A 22,091-nucleotide genomic window follows, 5' to 3' on the forward strand; every position below is an offset into this window, starting at 1 on the left:
CAGGTGGTCCACGCTCTACTTGGCAACTTTCTCTTCTAATACTTTTGTCCCCTCCTGTTGGGTGAGCTAAATTTGAGCCCCCTCCCCAGCTTGTCTCTTTAGTGGCAGAGCGTAGGGAACGCTGGACTGGAACACTGGACTGCCTGTGTGAACTCTGGCAAGTCATTTCACTCTCTGGCTTCCTTTTCTCTCAAACGTTAAGTGAAGAGCCTGTACTGTCTGTGGCTTCTAATATTTATTATACATAGCCTTCTTTAATCTCAGAACTGTCACAGACTGCCCTCCCTACAAAACAGGTTGTACTTGCATTGATTTAGTCTACAGATAAGGCTTGATATACTTATGGATTAAGGGTCCTTAAGATGTTCCCTTAGTCTCTCTTAATTGAATTTGTCCATGACCCTAACACTGCCAGAATATTGTATTTTTCGACTGCCTATGTCATCCCCTCAAGTTCCTGGCCTCCGAAAATCATCTCTCTTAGCTGATAACACTGACTAAGAAAGCAAACATCTTCCCTCACAAAATAGAACAAAAGTGAGACCCTTAAGGTTTGACTTTCAAGGGCAAAAGTTAACCAGAAAAGTTAATTTGGGGGAACGGGGGAGAGGAGATATTGATACATTGCCTTCTGGGGCTTCATGGAGCTGAAGGAGTCCTAGAAACAGGGAAACCCTCCAGAACCAGATAAAAAAAAGTATGCTCCCCAGATTTCCCAGCAAGGACTGAGATGAGGTGAGACTGTCTGGATATCCAAGTGCAAAGCAACTAGCACAAATTGGGCTGACAGACCTAGGTTTGAATCCCAGGCCACCCATGGAAACTTGAACCTAGGAAGGCAACTTACCCAACTTCTCCAGGCCTCAATAATCTTAAATTGCAATAAATTAGTAACATACGTGAAATACCTAGACTATTGACTAGCATATCATAGGTGTTCCTTAAGTGTTAGTCTTATACCCAAGTTCATTTGTAACTGGCCTGTTATCTTAGGAGGAGAAATCAGGCATTATAAATGCGTCTGTCCCAATGTGTTTGTACTTTTTTCCTTTCTTCTTTTAGTGAACTGTCCTTTTAAAAAGTCTCATCTGGGCTTCCCTGGTGGCACAGTGGTTGAGAGTCCGCCTGACGATGCAGGGGACACGGGTTCGTCCCCCGGTCCGGGAAGATCCCACATGCCGCGGAGCGGCTGGGCCCGTGAGCCATGGCCGCTGAGCCGGAGCCTGAGCTCCACAACGGGAGAGGCCACAACAGTGAGAGGCCCGCGTACCGCAAAAAAAAAAAAAAAAAAACAAGTCTCATCTTTGCTTCAGCCAAACTAAGGGGGAAATGTGAGTTCCCAAACCCAGGCTAGGGGGTCTTAGAACACAGGGACTCTGTGTTCTAAGTAGCTGTGCTGTAGAGGCCAGGCCAGACACCTAACGAGCAGCTCCGAACTCCTCTCCATCCATCCTCAATGCACACGCCAAAGACAGAGATTCCCTGGTGGTCAGTCTCAGTCGCCTCCTGGTTCTTGCCCACCTCCCCCCAAACCCCCCACACCCGCTAGATAAATATTTATGGCATGAATCGCACTCTCCGGGGGTAACCAGGGCCCTCACCGCCTAGGCTGTTAGGGCTCCTCCCACCCTAATTGGCACTAGTAAACAAACACAGTTCCGCTTCACGCGTGCAGAATGCAGAGACCCAAACCCAGGTCCGGGTCACCCTCCTCCCCTGCCTAGCCCGGGGACGGTCCGCCCCCAACCCCAGGGACTGCAGCAGTCGCGCCTGCGCGTGGCCACTGGGGGGAGGGGAAGACGACGGTGGGGGCGGAGTCAGGCGCGCACGTTGGTGCCACCTACGTACGTCGGGTATAAAGCCCCTCCCGTTGGCCATCTATCCCCAGTCCGCGAAGGCACGCACGCAGTAACGGAATGTCGTCGAAGTCAACCATGATTTTGGGTTACTGGGATATTCGCGGGGTGAGTGCCGTCTCAATTGCCAAGCCGCTCGGTCTGGTAGACGGACGCGGAGGTGGCCGGGGGCTCACGGTCAGTGGTCTCCGAGAGAAGGGGTTATACTCGGGGGCCAAACTTCCTACGCCGCGACGCTTAACGCAGCGCGGCCGGCCCCAGCCGAGCTCCCGGGCCGCGGAGGCCGACCCCTGCCCCGCCTCTGGACACGCTGGCCTGGGGGAGAGGGCCTGAGGACAGGTCTCAGGAGCCGTTTAACTACCCGCTCGGCGGGATGCAGCGTCTGGGCAACCGTGGGCCGGAAGGGGGCGGGGCATTGGCGGGCGTGGTTTGGTGGTGCCGTTGGGAGCTGTGCAGACGCTGACGGGGAGGTTTTTTACTCCCCAGCTGGCGCATGCCATCCGCATGCTCCTGGAGTTCACGGATACAGCCTATGAAGAGAAAAGATACACGTGCGGGGAAGGTAATGCCCCTCTGGGTGGCAGTGCGACGCCGCGCTAAGCCGAGCAGGCCCTCCAAATGTCCCTGTCTTCTTCTGCCCTGAGGGTGGCATCACGACGAGGTCGGATGGGACTTATGCCCCAATCACCTGGGAGCTCTCTGCTGTGTCCAGTGTGGGGAGAGATCTGGGGATTCTCTCTCTGCCATAGCCCAACCCTGTCTTAACACTTTATGAGTAATAGTTAAGCTTTGGGGGTCTAGGTATGTGAGGTATTGGAATTAGGGTGTGTCTTTAGATCTTTCCACTCTCCTCAGGTCGGATATTAAGGAGGTTGGATCCCACTTCATTCTCTCTCTTACAGCTCCTGACTATGATAAAAGCCAGTGGCTGGATATGAAATTCAAACTAGACCTGGACTTTCCTAACGTAAGTGGCTTTAGGAGAAGAGGGGGCAGAAGGGAAGGCCTTCAAGTATATCCTTGCTCCTTTCCTCTCTATTCTAGGGGGATCTAGAATATGGGCTCTTAACCTAGATAGAATAGGTAGAATTCAGGGGTCCTTGAACTTAGATGGAGAAAAAATTACATTTTCATTTCCACTAACTACTAACTAAAAGTTAACAATTCCTTCTGTTGTGAGTATAGGCAGTCAGTGACCTTGATTATTAGCCATGCCTGTGACTTTGTCACTAGTAGAAAATGGATATTTTTGTATTATATTAATGTGTTGCAGATATTATAAATAAATATTATTTACACTTATCATATTTTGAAAGTATGATAGTTATTACCTCTTGCTATTTAATGCATTCATAGGCACATATTACTCTTACAATTTTGCTCTTTTAATATTATATAAATCGTGTAAATATATGTAATTTGCTTTATGCATTTAAAAACCTTATTCTAAGAAAGGGTCCAGGGCTTCCCAGGTGGCGCAGTGGTTAAGAATCCGCCTGTCAATTCAGGGGACATGGGTTCGAGCCCTGGTCTGGGAAGATCCCACATGCCACGGAGCAACTAAGCCCGTGGGCCACAACTACTGAGCCTGTGCTCTAGAGCCCATGTGCCACAACTATCGAAGTCCACACGCCTAGAGCCTGTGCTCCACAACAGAGAAGCCACCACAATGAGAAGCCCACACACTGCAACGAAGAGTAGCCCCCGCTAGACACAACTAAGGAAAGCCTGCGTGCAGCAACGAAGACCCAATGCAGCCAAAAATAAATAATTAAGAAAAAAAAAAAGCGTCCATGGCGTGCACATACGCATACACACACACACACACAGATTAAGCACCCCTGTCTAGAATCAGGTGTGGACTCAGTTACTAACTTTTACTTACTCTCTTCTTTCTCCTGACACAGCATCTTCTCTCTACTGTTCACTTCCCTGCAAGTCTTATCTTTCCCAGGAGAGAGGGGCAGGTAGGCAAGAGAGAGTCGGGTTGTTCATTTGGCCTTTCCTTTTCCTTCCAGCTGCCCTATCTCATGGACGGTAAGAACAAGATCACCCAGAGCAACGCCATCTTGCGCTATATCGCCCGCAAGCACAATATGTGTGAGTGGGGTAGGGCTGGTGAGGTGAGGGCTGCTCACCTGGGGGTGGATAAGGCCAAATGACTATTTGGCCTACAGGTGGTGAGACTGAAGAAGAAAAGATTCGAGTGGACATGATGGAGAACCAAATAATGGATTTTCGCATGCAACTGATACAACTCTGCTACAACGCTGACCACGTGAGTTTCCTCAGCAGGAAGGCATCAAGAAAAAGGAGCATTGAGGAACCCAAGTGTTATTTCTGCTCCATTCACATGCAGACGATGACAGCTATTCTCACTTTCCCTTTACTTCTCTCCCAGGAAAAACTGAAGCCTCAGTACTTGGAACAGCTACCTGGACAACTGAAACAGTTCTCCTTGTTCCTGGGGGAATACTCATGGTTTGCAGGGGAAAAGGTAGGAGGAAAGGAAAAGGAGGGGATCCCTTTCTATCTCTGCAGGTGTTAATGAACTCCCCAGACCTGATGATCTTATCGTTCCTCTAGCTCACCTTTGTGGATTTCCTCACCTATGATGTGTTAGATCAGAACCATATCTTTGAGCCCACGTGCCTGGATGAATTTCCAAATCTGAAGGCTTTCATGTGCCGTTTTGAGGTGATGCTCCCTGCACCTTTCTCTTACAAAAACAGACTCCCCCCGGGCCCCAAGGGACCCCATTGTGGTAGATTCTTGCCCAACACCAGCTTTTGCCTAAAGGGATCAAGGTTGGACACCTCTAAGCCTTTAAGTCTTGGGAAGGCCCTGGCTTCTATACCTTGAAGGCACTGTCTACAAGAAATGGCAGGGGTGAGGGGCTTGGGGGTGGAGTCAGGCAGCATGTGAGTGTTGCTGTTTTGGAATGGGGCTTTTGGCTGGGTTAGAGTCTTTGTAAGGTTTGGTGTGCTTTCCCTTCAGGCCTTGGAGAAAATAGCTGCCTACATGCAGTCTGACCGCTTCCTTAAGATGCCCATCAACAACAAGATGGCCCAGTGGGGCAACAAGAGAATATGCTGAGCAGGAGGCATACTCGCACTGCTTGTTTTGTTCCATCCTGTCCCTAGGGGGGCCTGTGCTTTCTCTGCTCTTTTCAATAAATAGCACTGCGGTTACTGGTGTCCAGCTGGATGTCTCTTGGGAGTAAAGGCCAAAGGAGAGTAAGGACATGTTATTTCAATCACTGCAACGTTGACATTCCCCCACCCCACACCTGAGTTCAAGGGCTAGAGGTTCTTGCCCAGCCCTTCAGAGTACTAGAAATAAAGGTGAGATTGCACGGCTGTAGATGACAAGTGTATTAAATGAGACTAGAGCCCCTGTGAAGACCTGGTGAAGATAAGTAAAACTGTGTGGTACTATGAACTCAACAGAACTAGTGTTCAGAAACAGACCCTTATATATGTGATAAAGATGATATTTCAAACTGGTAGACTAACCAATATATAGGAGTGGGACAGTTACTTAGCAATTAAAAATAATAGACCCTGGGCTTCCCTGGTGGCGCAGTGGTTAAGAATCCACCTGCCAATGCAGGGGACATGCATCCGAGCCCTGGTCTGGGAAGATCCCACATTCCGCGGAGCAACTAAGCCCGTGTGCCACAACTACTGAGCCTGCACTCTAGAGCCCGTGAGCCACAACTACTGAGCTCACACGCTGCATCTATTGAAGCCCATGCGTTCTAGAGCCCGTGCTGCACAACAAGAGAAGCCACCACAATGAGAAGCCTGCACACCACAACAAAGAGTAGCCCCCACTCACCACAACTAGAGAAAGGTCGCGCGCAGCAATGAAGACCCAACACAGCCAAAAATAATAAATAGAAATAAATAAATTTATTAAAAATAATAATAATAGACCCTTACTTCATATCATTCACTAAAATTAAGTCACCTGGAGTTTAAGGCCCAGTGTTAAACATAAAGTATTAATGAAAACGTATGAATGTTTGGAATCATAGGGTAGGAAACATTTCTCTAAGGCATTTTAAAAAGCTATAAAGGGAAAGATTTACAAATTCAACATTATTCCACATAAAAATTTTTTGTGACGAAATGACAAGTGAGATAAAGGACCAGTATAGAGACCATGTAAAGAACTCTCATTAAGGCAACTTGGGTTTTTTTGGGTTTTTTTTTTTGTGGTACGCGGGCCTCTCACTGTTGTGGCCTCTCCCGTTGTGGAGCACAGGCTCCGGATGCGCAGGCTCAGCGGCCATGGCTCACGGGCCCAGCCGCTCCGCGGCATGCGGGATCTTCCCGGACCAGGGCACGAACCCGTGTCCCCTGCATCGGCAGGCGGACTCTCAACCATTGTGCCACCAGGGAAGCCCAGGTGTTTTTTTTTTTTAATTGAATATAGTTCCCTATGCTATACAGTAAGTCTTTACTGTTTATTTTATATATACTAGTGAGTGTCTGTTAATCCCAAACTCCTAATTTATCCCCTGCCACTGCCTTTCCCCTTTGGTAACCATAAGTTTATTTTCTATGTCTGTGAGTCTGTTTCTGTTTTGTAAATATGTTCATTTGTATATTTTTTAGATTCCACATATAAATGATATATATGTCTTTGTCTGACTCACTTCACTTCGTATGATAATCTCTAGGTCATCCATGTTCCTGCAAATGGTATTATTTCATTCTTTTTTATGGCTGAGTAATATTCTATTGTGTCTATATACCACGTCTTCTTTATCCATTCACCTTTCAGTGAACATTTAGGTTGCTTCCATGTCTTAGCTGTTGTAAATAGTGCTGCTATGAACATTGGGGTGCATGTATCTTTTTGAATTAGAGTTTTTGTCTTTTCTGGATATATACCCAGGAGTGGGATTGCTGGATCATATGGTAACTTTATTTTTAGTTTTTTGTGGAACCTTCGTACTGTTCTCCATAGAGGCTGCACCAATTTACATTCCCACCTTCAGTGTAGGAGGGTTCCCTCTTCTCCACATCCTCGCCAACATTTATTATTTGTAGACTTTTTGATGATGGCCATTATGACTGGTGTGAAGTGATACCTCATTGTGGAGGCAACTCAGTTTTTTTTAAAAAGGACAAAAATCTATGAACAGATGATTTATGGAAATAGAACTATTAATAGCCAAAGAAAGTTTTAAAAATGTTTATAATCCAAGAAACTGCAAATTATACCAGTAAGAGGACCATTTTTCAGATGAACAAACTTAAAGTTTGTGAAGTGTTGGCAAAGCTTGGGAAATTGATAAGGATTTCTTGCTGGTGAACTTGTGAATTGGTATAGCTACTTTGGAGGACAATTTGTCAATATCTTCTAAAATTCAAATCATATCCTGTGACCCAACAAAGATGACCTTGCTTCCCCAAACCCAGTAAGGTAGAAAGAGTCTCCTGGCAAGAGGGACACTACAGTCCTATGTAATATAATCAAGGAAATGACATCCCATTACTTCTGCTGCAGTTTATTAGAAGAAATCATAGGTCCTGCCTACACTCAGGGGGAGAGGATTTCACAAGATCGTTGAGTACCAGAAGGTGGAATTATGAGGGCCATTTTAGAGTCTGTTCACCACAGGGAAGAGGCAAGGAAATGGGAAATTGGCCTTGCAGTCCCCTGAGAAAAGAGTCCTGGGAAAAAGTGATGACAGAAGAGAGCACCATGGCAATTGTAAAGGAGAGGTTTTAAAAGCATAGGTCCATATTGCACCTGAATTCCAGATAGACTGTAGAAAAATCACATGTTCCAAATTTTTCTAGTCATTATGTTTGTTAGGGAAAATCCATTTAACGGTTATCCAAAACCAAGAAAGCTGGGAAGGTCACAGGAACAGATCCATTCCACGGGAGATGTGGCTCCCCCAGGTCCCAACTGCCCCTAACTCTAATTCTAAGACGGACAAGAAGAGAACACTCTCACAGTGGTTCCCTTCAAGGAAAGAAGGGAAGTGGATGCCCTATCATCCCAGAGGCGCAGAGATCGCACAAGTGTGAAACTAGTAGTCTAGTAATGGGTTTGTGCAAGTAGCGTCAATAAGAACTTTTTAAAACAAAAAACTTGTGATAGCTGAATTGAATTTGGTGGAGGAGTTCCCCAAAAAGTATTAGGGAAATTCATTTGTATTCATTGTTAAGCAACTGGATTAAGGCATTACCAGTTCAGAAGGAAATAACTTATGTGATTCAAGAAAAATTTGTAGAGTTACTTCATTGATGGGATGGGTGGAGTGAGGGACTCTGATGTGTATGGGCATGGATCTGCCTTTAAAGACAGTTTAAGGGCTTATGAAAACACCTGGACTTGGTACAGAAATTGCATTTTCCTTATCCTTCAGCTGCAGGACTAGGTGGCACAATGAGCCATGTGGATACAAAGGGATTTAAGGAGTTCAGGTGGATGGTAGGGGAGAGGGAAGGAAGTGACATTTAGCCAGTGATTTTTCTAATGTGCAGGCTTGCTCATGTCACTCCCCTGCTTGAATATGGCTAATGGCTTCTTAGGCCTTGGGAAAAAGACAACCTCCTCCAGTTTACAAAATTCTTCATAATCTGACCTCTGCTTCCTTTCCAGCTACATCTCTTGGCAGGCGCCCGCCTCTTTCTGTGTCCTGGAGCGCTGGGTTCTAGCTTTTCTGAATTCCCTAGACTCTAGTCAGGCTACCTGGGTTCGGGTCCTGGCTCTGCTACAGTAAACTCTGGCCTCCTGTGCCTCTGTACTTTCTCTGACAAATGAACCCTCCCTCACTGGGACCTTGTAAGGAGTAAGCCAGTGTTTTTAAAACATTTAGAATGGATGGACGCTATATAAATTTGTAAATATAAATTATCCAGAAGCACCATGTTCTCTTTTATCTTCACGCTTTTGGACTTGCTGTGCCCCCTGCCTGGAATGCTTTTGCTCTGGCCAGCTAAGCCTGCCTAATGCCTATTCATTGTGTAAGGTAAGCTGAGAAGCCCCTGCCTAGAGGAGCCACAGCTGATAACCCTTGTGGGAAGCATTAGTGATGGTCACCAAAGATTTCTGATTGTTTTCCTTTTAGGGAAGCTTCATTACCCTCTTGAACTTACGTGTAACATTCTGACTTGCTTTGGCCAATTAAATGCAGTGGAAATTATACACGTTTTCTAGGCAGAAGCTTTAAAAGCCAGTGTGGGAGTGGCCATATCTGCTTCCAACTGCTGTCATGACTGAGAGCAGGTGCCAAGCAGAAGCCTCCATCAGTTTGGGTCTCTGACAGACCATGAAAACCAGGGCCTGTTGACCACAGTGGACGTGAAGCATAAGCAAGAAATAAATATGCATTAAGCCACTGGGGTTTGGTTTATCCTGCCGGACATTCCTCCACCTCCCCCCAGCTAATTTAAATGCACTGACTTTTAAAATCCCTGTTCCTACAGGATTCAGTGTTCTCCTCCATCAGCACTTTCCACACTGAACTCTAATTGCTGGTTTAAATGTCTGTCTCTGCCGGTAAACTGTACGTTGCCTGAGAGCAGGGACTGTGACTTAAGCCAATTTTTTTTTAATTCGGAGCTTGTATAGAGCCTGACACAAAGTAGACGCAATGATGCATTGATTCCCTTCCTTCTAATGAGAATGGAAGGAGAAAAGAAGAGTTTGCTTCAGAAAAGTGCTTCATGCTCTCAAGGAACTTTAAAAATTTCTCTCTGTTCTGGTTGGGAGACAACACAACACGAAATGCCCTGTTCTTGAAGCAGATGGCCGAAGTGCTTGGAGTCAGCACAGAAGTTCAGGTTCAGGGAGGTCCCGGGGATCAGCAAAGAACTTTGAGTCTGGAGGGTGGGTGGTGAGATTTCGTGGTCTGGCATGCTCCTTGCTTAGGCCAAATTGTAATGAAACATTGCTGAGGACCAACAGGCATGAGCTCTTAGTGTTTTTGGGGGGGTTTCAATAGAAATAACTATAGGTGCTTCACACGTGAGATTTAAATCCAGAAGAAAAGATTATATAGATGTGAGTATGTTTGAATTTCAAATGAATAGGTGCTGCGGTGCAGAGGACACACGGAGACCCAGGGCCAACCTGAGGTTACTGTCATTAGAGCGGGTATTTACAGTGGTGGCGAGGGGTGGGAATAGGATAAACAGGATAATGTTCATGCTGTGTGAGAAGTTGGAGGGAAAATGAGAGATTATCTTTTGTGGTGTAATGTTTCCAACTGTATTAACAGATTTTTTTTTTTGAACTGTGACTGAAACTATATCTGCTTCCTTCCAAAATTATGTTTAAAATGGGAAGAAAAGTAGAAGAATGTAGGAAATGCAGAGTGGCTGTTGGGCCTTTTAGGCAGGACTGTGCTTTTTCAGGGGGTGTGACTACCCCACCAAGGAGAGTCTGGGAAAAGCCAGATCTGATTAAATAGGAATAGGACAATGGGCATGTTCTGGAATCCACCAGGACTGGGCCCTCTTCTTTGCTTCCAAGTCTTGAGTTACCATGTAGAGCAGGCTGGTCTCTGTGTCTGTTATCAATCAGGTGGTAGACTAATAAAGTGGGACGATCATGAACCTGGAAGTGGGGTCACCAGAGGGATGGACACAAGAGCCGATCCAGGGAGTAATTTTAGTTTGCAGGTATCAGTGTTTAGTATAAAAGCTTTATTATGCAGCATCTCTTTGGAATCCTCTCACCAAAGAAGGACGTCCTATAAGCATTGTAGATAAATGCAAAACAGCTTATCTGCAAATCTGAGTGCAGGCTGTTTTCTATTAAGTTATAGAGCTCGCTTAATTTTCCCTGTTTTACACCTCCCATTCCCTTACTATTTCATATGGGATGAACTGGAAGTCACTGACATTATGCTTTAGTCTGTCATTTTCAAAATATCAATCTGAATGTCACCCCGAGATGCCAAACTTGGAACTGGATGCAGTAGTTGATGACACTTTGGGTGGTTCCTGTTTTGGGTGAAAGAGGGTGCACGTGTTTTTGTTTGTACAGGGATGGTTGCATGAGTGTCTTGTGGTGGCTGTAGGGATGATTGTTTGGAAATGCACGTGTGGAAAAGGTTATGTTTCTGTTAGGCATCTATCCTCTGCATCTTTTAAACATCATTCTTATAGGTGGGGAATTTCTCACATTATAGGTCCCACCTCCCCAAGGTAAAAGATTGCTAGTTGACACTTGATATCCCATCTCCCCATCTTCTGTTGTCACAGAATCTCCACTTCTGCTGGGCATGTTACTTCCCAGGAAGACATCATTTCCAAAATGGTTAAGTTCTAGCCAATGAGATAAATAGAAGTGTTATATGTTACTATCAGGAAGTTTCTTTAAGAGGGAAAGAGCAAGCCCCATTCCTCTTTCTCCCTCCTGCTGTCGGGAACACAGATGTGGCAGGGCTTTAGCAGCCGTTTTGTGTCTATGAGGTGACATAGAGAATGGAAAACACCTGCTGAAGATGATGAAGCATAAAGTCAAGAAACTAAGCCACTAAACCTACTACGAAGCCAACATTCTCAGTGCTTAACTATCTACCTCCAGATCTTCTTTCACATGAGAAATAAACTTCTGTCCTATTTAAGCCACTGTTATTATTTAGTTATATACAGCAGAACTTAAAACCCTAACTAATTCACTTGCTCTTCCAGCCTCCCTTGTGGCTGAGGCATGGGCCTGTGACCCAGGCTCTGTTAACTGCACACGGTGGTACAGGACCTCAGTTCCAAGAGGCAGGCCCTGAGAATTTATCTGGCATGGGTAGTGGTGGAGGGATCAGGATTTTGGAGGCAACAGTGGTGACACATTCGCCTCCAGTGCCACATGTCAGGGTTAGGAGTCCCAGTGTCTGTGCCCAGCAATGGCTGTGGAGTTGTCTCTAGGACAGTCCCACTTGTGGTTAGGCACACTTCCTAGCTACCCAGCTTCCAATGCCAACTCCTTGGCCCTCCCAGGGATTCAGTGAGCTACTTGATACCTCTAAAAAATTATTTTCCTGTTTCAGCAAGAAGGAACACTAAAGGATATGCCACTCCCCTTAGGTCTATCTGAAGATAAACATCTTATCTTTAATACCTTAGTCTCTATCGTACCTGCTTGAAACCACTGGCTTAAACCCAAGGTTTCTGCTTGAGTTTAACCTTTAATCCTCAGTCTCCTGGGAGTGGGAGAGACTGCAGCTGTCCACCAAATCTATTCTTCTGTTGAAATATGTGTCTACCCTTGTGACTAGGTAAAGCCACACAACTGATCACAAATGGAATGTGTCACTTGTGATGTTTGCAACTTCTGCCTCACTTGTATAATGGGAAGTTGCTTCCTTGGGTTTGCTCTATTTTCTTTCCCATACTCATGATAGAGCTGCAACCAAGGAAATGAGGAAGCAGCCTTACGAATGGCAGAGCCACAGGGTGGAAGGAGCCTGAGTTCCTGAATAACTTCATGGAGCAAAACTGCCTCAACAGCCTGAACTATTCCCCATGGGACATGAAGGAAGACTAAACTTCCATTTTCTGTAGGCTGCTGGCTTGGGATCTCTATCAGCTTCATCTTTCTCTGCTGATACAATGATAATGGAGGAATACTAGGCATGGAACTTGTAATTAACAGCAGGTAATTACAGGTCAATGGAGGAGACCCCAATGCAGGCAGCCATGTTCTCAGAATGTGTCTTGTTTTCTCGTTCCAGAGGGAAAGGTGCACATTGAATGGTGTAGGAGCACTGCCATGAGGTGCCAAAGAATCCCAAGTCTTAAGAACTCTGCCAGATCCCAACCACAAGAAAATTCATCTTTTTTGGTTGCCTCAGTTTGAAGTACATACATTCTACTGCTTCTACCCCAGACTTTAAAATGTATGTCTTTACCTTTTATAATTTTGACCACAATGATTAGAAAAACTTCATTTGCAACTGACTTCATTATCACATATTCCTTCTTTTTTTAAGGATTGAGTTATTTTGCTCCTTTTTTCCTTGATAATCACCTTTTACATTTCAAATCTAAGATTTAAGCTTTAACGTAGCTATACCCTTTTAACTTGAGCTTCTAAATCATGAGTAGGGAAACTAAGGCCACCTGTTTTTGAAGTTCTGTTGGAATACAGCTCCATCCATTCATTTATGTATTGTCTATGGCTGCTAAGGGGACCAATTGTCACAGAGACCATATGGCCCGCAAAGCCAAAAACATTTACTGACTTATCTTACCAGTTTCATTAACTTTTAGCTCTACTAGACTTTATTTTCTTCATGTCAGATTTATTTTTGATCTGGGCATTTTTTCCCGCTCTCTCATGTCTTTTTTAAAAATTGAAGTATAGTTGATTTATGGTGTTGTGTTAGTTTCAGGTGTACAGCAAAGTGATTCAATTATACACAAACACACATTCTTTTTTTTCAATTCTTTTCCATTATAGGTTATAAAAAGATATTGAATATAGTTCCCTGTGCTATACAGTAGGTCCTTGTTGTTTATCTATTTTATATACGTAGTGTGTATCTGTTAATCCCAAACTCCCTAATTTATCCCTCCCTGCCCCCACCCTTACCCCTTTGGTAACCATAAGTTTGTTTTCTATGCCTGCGTATCTGTTTCTCTTTTGTAAATAAGTTCGTTTGTATCATTTTTTAGATTCCACATATAAGTGATATGTGGTATTTAGCTTTCCCTGTCTTACTTCACTTAGTATGATAATCTCTAGGTCCATCCACGTTGCTGAAAATGACATTATTTCCTATTTTATGGCTCAGTAATATTCCAGTGTGTGTGTGTGTGTGTGTGTGTGTGTGTGTGTGTGTGTCACATCTTCTTTATCCATTCATCTGTTGGTGGACATTTAAGTTGCTTTCATATCTTGGCTGTTGTAAATAGTGCTGCTATGAATATTGGGGTGCATGTATCTTTTCGAATTAGAGCTTTCATCTTTTCTGGATATACGCCCAGGAGTGGGATTGCTGGATCATATGATAGCTCTATTTTTAGTTTTTTAAGGAAGCTGCATACCGTTCTCCATAGAGGCTGCACCAATTTACATTCACAACAACAGTGTAGGAGGGTTTCCTTCTCTCCACACCCTCTCAAGCACTTAATATTTGTAGATTTTTTTGATAGTGGGCATTCTGATTGGTGTGAGATGATACCTTATTGCAGTTTTGATTTCCATTTCTCTAATAATTAGTGATGTTGAACATTTTTTCATGTGCCTATTGGCCATCTGTATGTCTTCTTTGGAGAAATATCTACTTAGGTCTTCTGCCCATATTTTGATGGGGTTGTTTGTTTTTTTATATTGAGCTGTATGAGCTATTTGTATATTTTGGAAATTAATCCCTTGTCAGTCTCATCATTTGCAAATATTTTCTCCCCTCCCATAGGTTGTCTTTTTGTTTTGCTTATGGTTTCCTCTGCTGTGCAAAAGCTTTTAAGTTTAATTAGGTCCCATTTGTTTATTTTTTCTTTTGTTTCTTTTACTCTGGGAGATGGATCCAAAAAGTATTGCTGCAATTTATGTCAAAAAGTGTTCTGCCTGTGTTTTCTTCTAAGAGTTTTATAATATCTGGTTTTGTATTTATGTCTTTAATCCATTTTGAGTTTATTTTTATATATAGTGTTAGAGAATGTTCTAATTTTATTCTTTTACATGTAGCTATCCAGTTTTCCCGGCACCACTTATTGAAGAGACTGTCTTTTCTCCTTTGTATATTCTTGCCTCCTTTGTCATAGATTAATTGACCATAAGTGGTTTATTTCTGGGCTCTCTATCCTGTTCCATTGATCTGTATTTCTGTTTTTGTGCCGGTACCACAGTGTTTTGATTACTGTAGCTTTGTAGTGTAATCTGAAGTCAGGGAGCCTGATTCCTCCAGCTCCATTCTTCTTTCTCAACATTGTTTTGGCTTTTTGGGGTCTTTTGTGTTTCCATACCAATTTAAAATTTTTTTGTTCCAGTTCTGTGCAACGTGCCCTTGATTATTTGATAGAGATTGCATTGAATCTGTAGATTGCCATGGGTAGTATGATCATTTTAACAGTATTGATTCTTCCAATCCAAGAACATGGCATATCTTTCCATCCATTTGTGTCATCTTCAGTTTCTTTCATCAGTGTCTTATAGTTTTTGGAGTCCAGGTCTTTTGCCTCCTTAGGCAGGTTTATTCCTAGGTATTTTATTCTCTTCTCTGTGATGGTAAGTGAGATTGTTTCCTTAATTTCTCTTTCTGATTGTTGTTAGTGTATAGAAATGCAAGCAATTTCTGTGTATGAATTTTGTATCCTGCAGCTTTACCAAATTCATTGATGAGCCCTACTAGCTTTCTGGTGGTGTCTTTAGGATTTTCTATGTATAGTATCATGTAATCTGCAAACAGTGAAAGTTTTACTTCCTTTCCAATTTGGATTCCTTTTATTTCTTTTTCTTGTCTGATTGCTGTGGTTAGGACTTCCAAAACTATGTTGAATAAAAGTGGCAAGAGTGGGCATCCTTGTCTTGTTCCTGATCTTAGAGGGTATGCTTTCAGCTTTTCATCAGTGAGTATGATGTTAGCTGTGGGTTTGTCATATATGGCCTTTATTATATTGGGGTATATTCCCTCTGTGCCCACTTTCTGGAGAATTTTTACCATAAATGGATGTTGAATTTTATCAAAAGCTTTTTCTTCATCTATTGAGATGGTCATATGGCCTTCAGTTAGTTACTGTGGTGTATCACATTAATTGATTTGCAGGTATTGAAAAATCCTTGTATCCCTGGGGTAAATCCCACTTTTTCATGGTGTGTGACCCTTTTAATGTATTATTGGATTCAGATTGATAGTGTTTTATTGAGAATTTTTGCATCTATGTTCATCAGTGATATTAGCCTGTTATTTTCTTTTTTTGTGATTTTTTGGTTTTGGCATCAGGGTGATGGTGGCCTCATAGAAAGAGTTCAGAAGTGTTCCTTCCTCTGCAATTTTTTGGAATAGTTTCAGAAGGATAGGTGTTAAGTCTTCTATAAATGTTTAGTAGAAAAAAACCCTGCATTTTACTCTCCTCCCCTCACAATTACTGTTTTCAATATCATATATTTTACATCTAATTGTTTTGTGTATCTCTTAACTGCTTATTTTGGATACAAATGATTTTATTATTTTTGTCTTTAACCTCCCTACTAGCCTTGTGTGTGGATGATTTCCTACCTTTACTGTATGTTTGCCTTTATCAGTGAGCTTTTTCACTTCATAATTTTCATGTTTCTATTTGTGGCCTTTCTTTTTTCACCTAGAGAAGTTTCCTTTAATAATTGTTGTAAAGCTGGTTTGGTGGTGCTGAATTCTTTTAGCTTTTGCTTGTCTTAAAGCTTTTTATTTCTCCATCAAATCTGAACAAGAGCCTTGCCGGGTAGAGTATTTTTGGTTGTAGGTTTTTCCCTTTCATCAGTTTAAATATATCATTCTACTCCCTCTGGCCTGCAGAGTTTCTGCTGAAAAATCAGCTGATAGGCTTATGGGAGTTCCCTTGCATGTTACCTGTTAGTTTTACTCTTGCTGCTTTTAATATTCCCTCTTTATCTTTAATTTTTGTCATTTTGATTACAGTGTGTCTTGGCATGTTTGTCTTTGGCTTAATCCTGTATGGGACTCCCTGTGCTTCCTGGACTTGGGTGAATGTTTCCTTTCCCAGGTTAGGGAAGTTTTCAGCTATTATCTCTTCAAATATTTTCTCAGGTCCTTTCTCTCTCTCTCTTCTCCTTCTGGGTCCCCTATAATGCACATATTAGTGTGCTTGATGTTGTCCCAGAGGTCTCTTAAACTGTCCTCATTTCCTTTCTTTCTTTTTTTGTGTTCAGTGGCAGTGATTTACACTACTCTGTCTTCCAGCTCACTGATCCATTCTTCTGTATCATTTAGACTACTATTGATTCCTTCTAGTGTATTTTTCATTTCAGTTATGGTATTCTTCGTCTCTGTTTGGTTGTCCTTTATATTTTCTAACTCTTTGTTAACAAATTCTAACTTCTCACTCTGTACATCCATTCTCCTCCTGGAGAGAATGATATCTTTACTTAGTTCTTCTGAGGTTTTATCTCATTCTTCCATCTGTAACATATCCCTGTGTCACCTCATTTTGTCTAAGTTGCTCTTTGTGTTTTTATGTATGTGGTAGGTTAGTTACATTTCTCAAACTTGGAGAAGTGGCCTTCTGCAGGAGATGTCCTATGCATCCCAGCAGTGCACTCCCCTCTCATCATCCAAGCTATATGCTCTAGGGGTTCCCCCTAAGAGGGCTGCATGGGTCCTTTTGTTGTGTCAGGCTATGTGGGTGGTCTGGTAGGCTTGCTTGTTGCCAGGTCCTGCCTTATGCAGATGCTCCAACTGCAGTTTAGCAGAGCCTGGCCATGAGGCAGCTGGTTACAGAAGCCTAGGGGCCAAGGAGCTAGTGCTGTCTCACTGGTTGATAGAGCCAAGTTTCTGAAGACTCCAGGGCTGTTGCCAGATCCTGGGGTTAGTACCATACTACTGGCAGGCAGAGCTGGTTCCTGGAGTCTGCCTGCAGGGCCCAGGGGTCCAAGACCTCATTTCAGATCATTGGGGTGGAGGTGGGAGCAGTTCCTGATACAGTTGGGTATGGGGTCCAGAGTGTCCTGAAGGTTGCATTGGCCAGCTAGTGGGCAGGGCCAGGGCCCAGCTGGTCCCAAGGTAGGGTATGGGCTGCTATTGGTGGACTCTGTGCAGGATGCAAGATCATAGTTTTCTTGATTCTGGTGTCTACCCCCTGATAGATGGAGCTGTTCTAGGGGCTAGTGCAGACTTCCTGGCAGGAAGGGCTGGTGCCTGCCCACTGGTGGATGGAGCTGAGTCTTGGCCTTCTGCTGGGCAGGGCCACGTCTAGGGGCGTGTCTAGAGGTGGCTATGGGTTCAGGAGTCTTTAGGAAGCCTGTCTGCTGATGGACAGAACACTGCCCCTGCTTAGTTAGTTGTTTGGACTGAGGCATCCCAGCACTGGTGCCTACAGGCTGTTGGTGGGGGGCCAGGGCTTGGTACTACTGAGCTAAGATGGCAGCAACCAACAGGAGTGTTTACTTTGGTTGAATGTTCCTAAATATGTCTGCCACTAGTATCTGTGTCCCCAGGGTAAGCCACAGCCACCCCCCCCCCAGGAGGCTCTACAAGACCCACAGGTAGGTCTGACTCAGGATCCTATCAAATTACTGCATTTGCTCTGGATCCCAGTATGTGTGATATTTTGTGTGCACCCTTTAATTCTTCTAGGTCTTTGTTAAACATTTCTTGCAGCTTCTCGATCCTTGCCTCCATTCTTTTTCTGAGATCCTGGATCATCTTCACTGTCATTATTCTGAATTCTTTTTCCAGAAGGTTGCCTATCTCTACGTCACTTAGTCGTTTTTCTGGGGTTTTATCTTGTTCCTTCATCTGGGACATATTCCTCTGCCATTTCATTTTGTCTAACTTTGCGTGATTGTGGTTTCCATTCCACAGGCTGCAGGACTGTAGCTCTTCTTGCTTCTGCTCTGTATTTCTTTCTTGAGATTCCTTTCAAAAGAGGTGAAATTTTCACACCGTGTCACCTTTCACTGATTCTCAGAGATCACCGAGGTCTCTGTTTGCCCTCTTATCAGCTTCCTTGGTTCTGACAGGCTCAGGCCTTTCTTGTCTTTCTGTGGTGTTGAGAAAACACAGGGGGCAGCAGGGCTGAAAGATGAAGGGCAGCTCTGGTCTCTGCTGAGTAGGGACGGTCGACCAGAAGGAGATCACAGCAGCAACTTTACCTGCTGCCAGTCAGCCTTTTGCCTCATCCACATGCCCAATTTCTCCAGCCACATGATGGTCAGGATCCAGGGGTAAGCCAAGAACTTCTTGTAGTGCAGCTGAGCCCCTTGACACAGCACAGCCCACCTCCTAACTGTGCCCCTCGTTCTGGTCTAAGGGTGCTCGGTGCCTGTGATAGTGCAGGTCCCGAACTCTTTAGTTGGCTGAGGCCAGCACTTCAGGGGGGTCCCTCCAGTTCATGTGCACCCTTTAAGAGTGAAATCTCTTTCCCCCTTCAGTTAATCCCCACTGGCCTTCAAAGCCAGGTGCTCTGGGGGCTCATCTTCCCAGTGCTGAACCCCCAGACTGGGGAGCCTGATGCAGGGCTCAGAACTCTCACTCGTGGTTTGCAAGCAGTTCCCTGACCCCAGCTACAGAGCCATGCCACAGCTCTGGGGACCTCACACACCTCAGCTAGGTGAGCTAGAGCTCAAAGTGTCTACCACTGTGTCACATTTTAGGATCTTTATTAACTATTTAATAATGCCATACATTTGTATAAGGTTAGAGTGTTTGTTTGAAAACATCTGTTCACATTCCATATTCCAATAAAATTGTATTGGTATTGGTAGAAAAAAAAAAAGGGTCATCCACATAGAGGGTATGGGATCTCATTATATCGGGAGTCCTCCCCCCTTACCCATCTTGCTGTGGTTCCTTCTTTGTGTCTTTTAGTTATAGGAGATCTTTCCTGGTAGGTCCCAGTCTCTTTGATTGATGGGTTCTTCTGCAGAGTTGTGATTTTGGTGTGCTCATGAGAGAGGGTGAACTCAGAGTCTTACTACTCCACCATCTTGGCTGCTCTCCTTTACTGGACTTTGTTTTAGCATACCACTTTTATCTTTAATCACTTAATTCTTAAAGACCTTTAACATTATTTTTACTGCTGTTTATGTAATAACTGCAAGAAATGGTCATCTGGACAAATGTTCAACAGGATACTTCTCTAAAGCTACTCCCTGTTTTGAGCTAAGACTTGAGGCCGTGCCTTAAGATGGCCCAACTCCACTGTCCAGCCACTGCTTGAGGAACCTGCTAATAAGGTGGTACTCTAAAGAGCCCTACACTTTGCAGGTGTCCTAACATAAAATGGCCACGCGACCTCCTGACTGCACGGAGTGGCTACACTTGACCCAGCCCACTAGGCCTGCCCATTTCAGATCAAGACGTCCAAGGGGCAGCTACAGCCTACTAAATGCTTAAGTTAGAGAGAGCTAATGGCTTTCCCCCAGACCTGCAGATTTTAAACCTTCTGAAATGTATTCTTTATCTCAGATGGCTGAGATAACTATATCCAAGGCTCTAAATCCATATAGTGGCTGTAGAGTTCGCCAGGGCTTTAACTAGAGATAATTCTTTTTCCAAATTTCCAAATTTCATTACATGTTTATTGTGCACCAGGCAGTATGATAGATATAAGTATAAAGTCAAATAAGACATGGATTCTCTCCTCAATGACTTTATGGTTGAGTTGGAGAGCAAAACAAGTAAAACAACAATTATAATACAGTGGGGGTATGTTTTATTGAGATATAAGAACACAGATGAAGGGTATCTAAAGCAGGGACAGCCTCCAGGAAAGGGTGACAGAAGGTAGGCCACCAGGATCCCACACTATCAGTAGAGTCCTCAAACCCCTTCCCCAGCCCACCCAAGAGCCCCCTGAGCCATGACACAGAGTACCACAAGCTGACAGGAGGCTTCCCATGAATGCTGAATTAAGGAGGGAACCAGGCACAGAAGGGCCCCCCTTCTGTAAAGACCCCATGCTAAAGAACAGAGGTACATGAAGTAGAAATAGAAAGGAGCAAGCAATAGTATAATCCCACCTGTCCCCAACCCCCCACCACACACACACATGCATGCCCATCCACGGAGCCTCTGCAGTGGACAACAGAAGGAAAAATGGACACCCACACACACCCAACAGTCAGTCGTGACTCCAGGAAGCCAGGAGGGCATAAGACAAGACACAGCAGGTATCATTAAGGCTTTACTGGGGATCAGACAGGGCTGGGCAGGAACCACACTGGGAGGCAGGGCCTGCACCTGCACACCAGGCCAATTCTGATCTTCAGGGCAGTGGTGGGAGCTCAGAGCAGAGCTCTGTGGGCCAGGGGTCTGGTCGGGCTCCTCACAGCAGAAGCAACCATGGAAAGGAAGGATAGTCTAGTTGGCTTTAGTGCAGGAGGGATAATGTGGGGTGGGGGAGGAACTTTGCTGAAGAAGAGTGGGGAACTGAATAAAGGATGGATGAAAAGGGGGTTGGGAGGGAGATAAAGGGGGCCAAGACGGCATCTAGAGTGAAAAGAAGGAGAAAGAAAAAGACAGATGGTTCTGTGCACAGGGAGGTCCACCTGGTCTCCAGGACAATGGCTCCTCACTCCCGTCTCCTGGTTACAGGGCAGTATTTGTTGCCCCACATGGCAGTCTTTAGAAACAGAGGGCCTGGGAGGAAGCAACTGGACTTCATGTAGGCAGAGATCTTCTTCAAGCCCTAAGGGTGGGAAAAAGAAGGCCAGGCCTCAGGTCTGCTGCCCCACTGGGGCTCATGCAGCTCTCCCCAAGTTTGGTACCCTGGTACAGCCCTTCCATGTGGGGTCAAATGTTGGGGCAATAGACAGTCTTTTGGGATGCTCAGCTCTGGAAAGTTGACTCTTCCAATTTCCCGTAATTCATTTGATTTCTTAATAAGACTTATCACATATGGAGACTCTACCCTGTATAAGGTGCTGTATATCCACTAGAGATGATAATATAGGTTTAGAATCTCTACACAGCTACCTGACAAGATAGGTTCTACTGTCACCATTTATCAGAAGGGAAACTGAGGCACACAGAGGATAAGCACCTCCCTCCTGGTCACACAGCTCATAAGTAATAGGTCTAGAATGCAGCCTGGCTCGCTCTCACTCTCCATTCTGAGCTCTTTCTGCTGCACTCCCTTCCTCGCAGCTGAAAACAAAAAGAACAAGGTTCATTCATCATCCACTTATACAAAGAGTTAAGTCACCACTCAGGGCAGTTGCTCACCAACAGTGTGCCTGGAGGGGTATTCAGGACGGAAAAAAACAAGATGAAACATTCTGTATTTCAGATACCTGGCCCCTAGATAGTTAAGATGAATAACTAAGGAAAAACTACAATCACCTCAGATGTGTGCACCTCTCCATCCACAGAAAAGCACTAAAATCACTAACCTGAGATACCTGTTTTTTGGTGATTAGCAGTGATCTTTTACCAAGACTTACAGTTGATTATTCTTATTTCCCAAACCTCCTCCCCTACTTCTTGAGAGCAGTTCCTCAGAGCTATCTGAGAGGCTGTCTCCCGGGACATAGTCCTCAGTAAGTTCCCCCAAAAAAGGGAAACCCACTGCTCTTACGTTGTGTGGGTTTTACTTTCCAGTG

At 44.4% G+C, this 22,091-nt stretch overlaps 2 protein-coding genes across 2 annotated transcripts in view; one reads left to right on the forward strand and one right to left on the reverse strand.

The window, feature by feature from the left end:
• Nucleotides 1–1,857: 1,857 nt before the first annotated feature.
• LOC111179919 (glutathione S-transferase Mu 3) lies at nt 1,858–5,047 on the forward strand. Its single transcript, XM_022583846.2, has 8 exons — nt 1,858–1,964; nt 2,343–2,418; nt 2,759–2,823; nt 3,875–3,956; nt 4,034–4,134; nt 4,258–4,353; nt 4,443–4,553; nt 4,854–5,047. Exons 1-8 carry the CDS (start codon nt 1,917–1,919, stop codon nt 4,950–4,952), a joined length of 678 nt encoding a protein of 225 aa, XP_022439554.1. The 5' UTR covers nt 1,858–1,916; the 3' UTR covers nt 4,953–5,047.
• LOC111180067 (glutathione S-transferase Mu 1) overlaps nt 3,935–22,091 on the reverse strand; it is an 81,768-nt gene continuing 63,611 nt past the window's right edge. The window contains 1 exon segment of the mRNA XM_022584133.3: nt 3,935–21,178. Within this exon segment, the coding sequence (XP_022439841.2) occupies nt 21,062–21,178 (117 nt within the window). The 3' untranslated portion in view covers nt 3,935–21,061.

The sequence above is a fragment of the Delphinapterus leucas genome, chromosome 1, assembly GCF_059928025.1.
Source record: "Delphinapterus leucas isolate spDelLeu-1000000601 "Yukka" chromosome 1, BTC_Dleu_Yukka2, whole genome shotgun sequence".
NCBI classification, from domain to species: Eukaryota; Metazoa; Chordata; class Mammalia; order Artiodactyla; family Monodontidae; genus Delphinapterus; species Delphinapterus leucas.

Coding starts and splice junctions, on each gene's coding strand:
- LOC111179919 (XM_022583846.2), top strand. CDS start 1,917: ATGTCGTCGAAGTCAACCATGATTTTGGGTTACTGGGATATTCGCGGG. Junction 2,419..2,758: donor AAGATACACGTGCGGGGAAG/GTAATGCCCCTC, acceptor TCTCTCTTACAG/CTCCTGACTATGATAAAAGC. Junction 4,354..4,442: donor CATGGTTTGCAGGGGAAAAG/GTAGGAGGAAAG, acceptor TCGTTCCTCTAG/CTCACCTTTGTGGATTTCCT.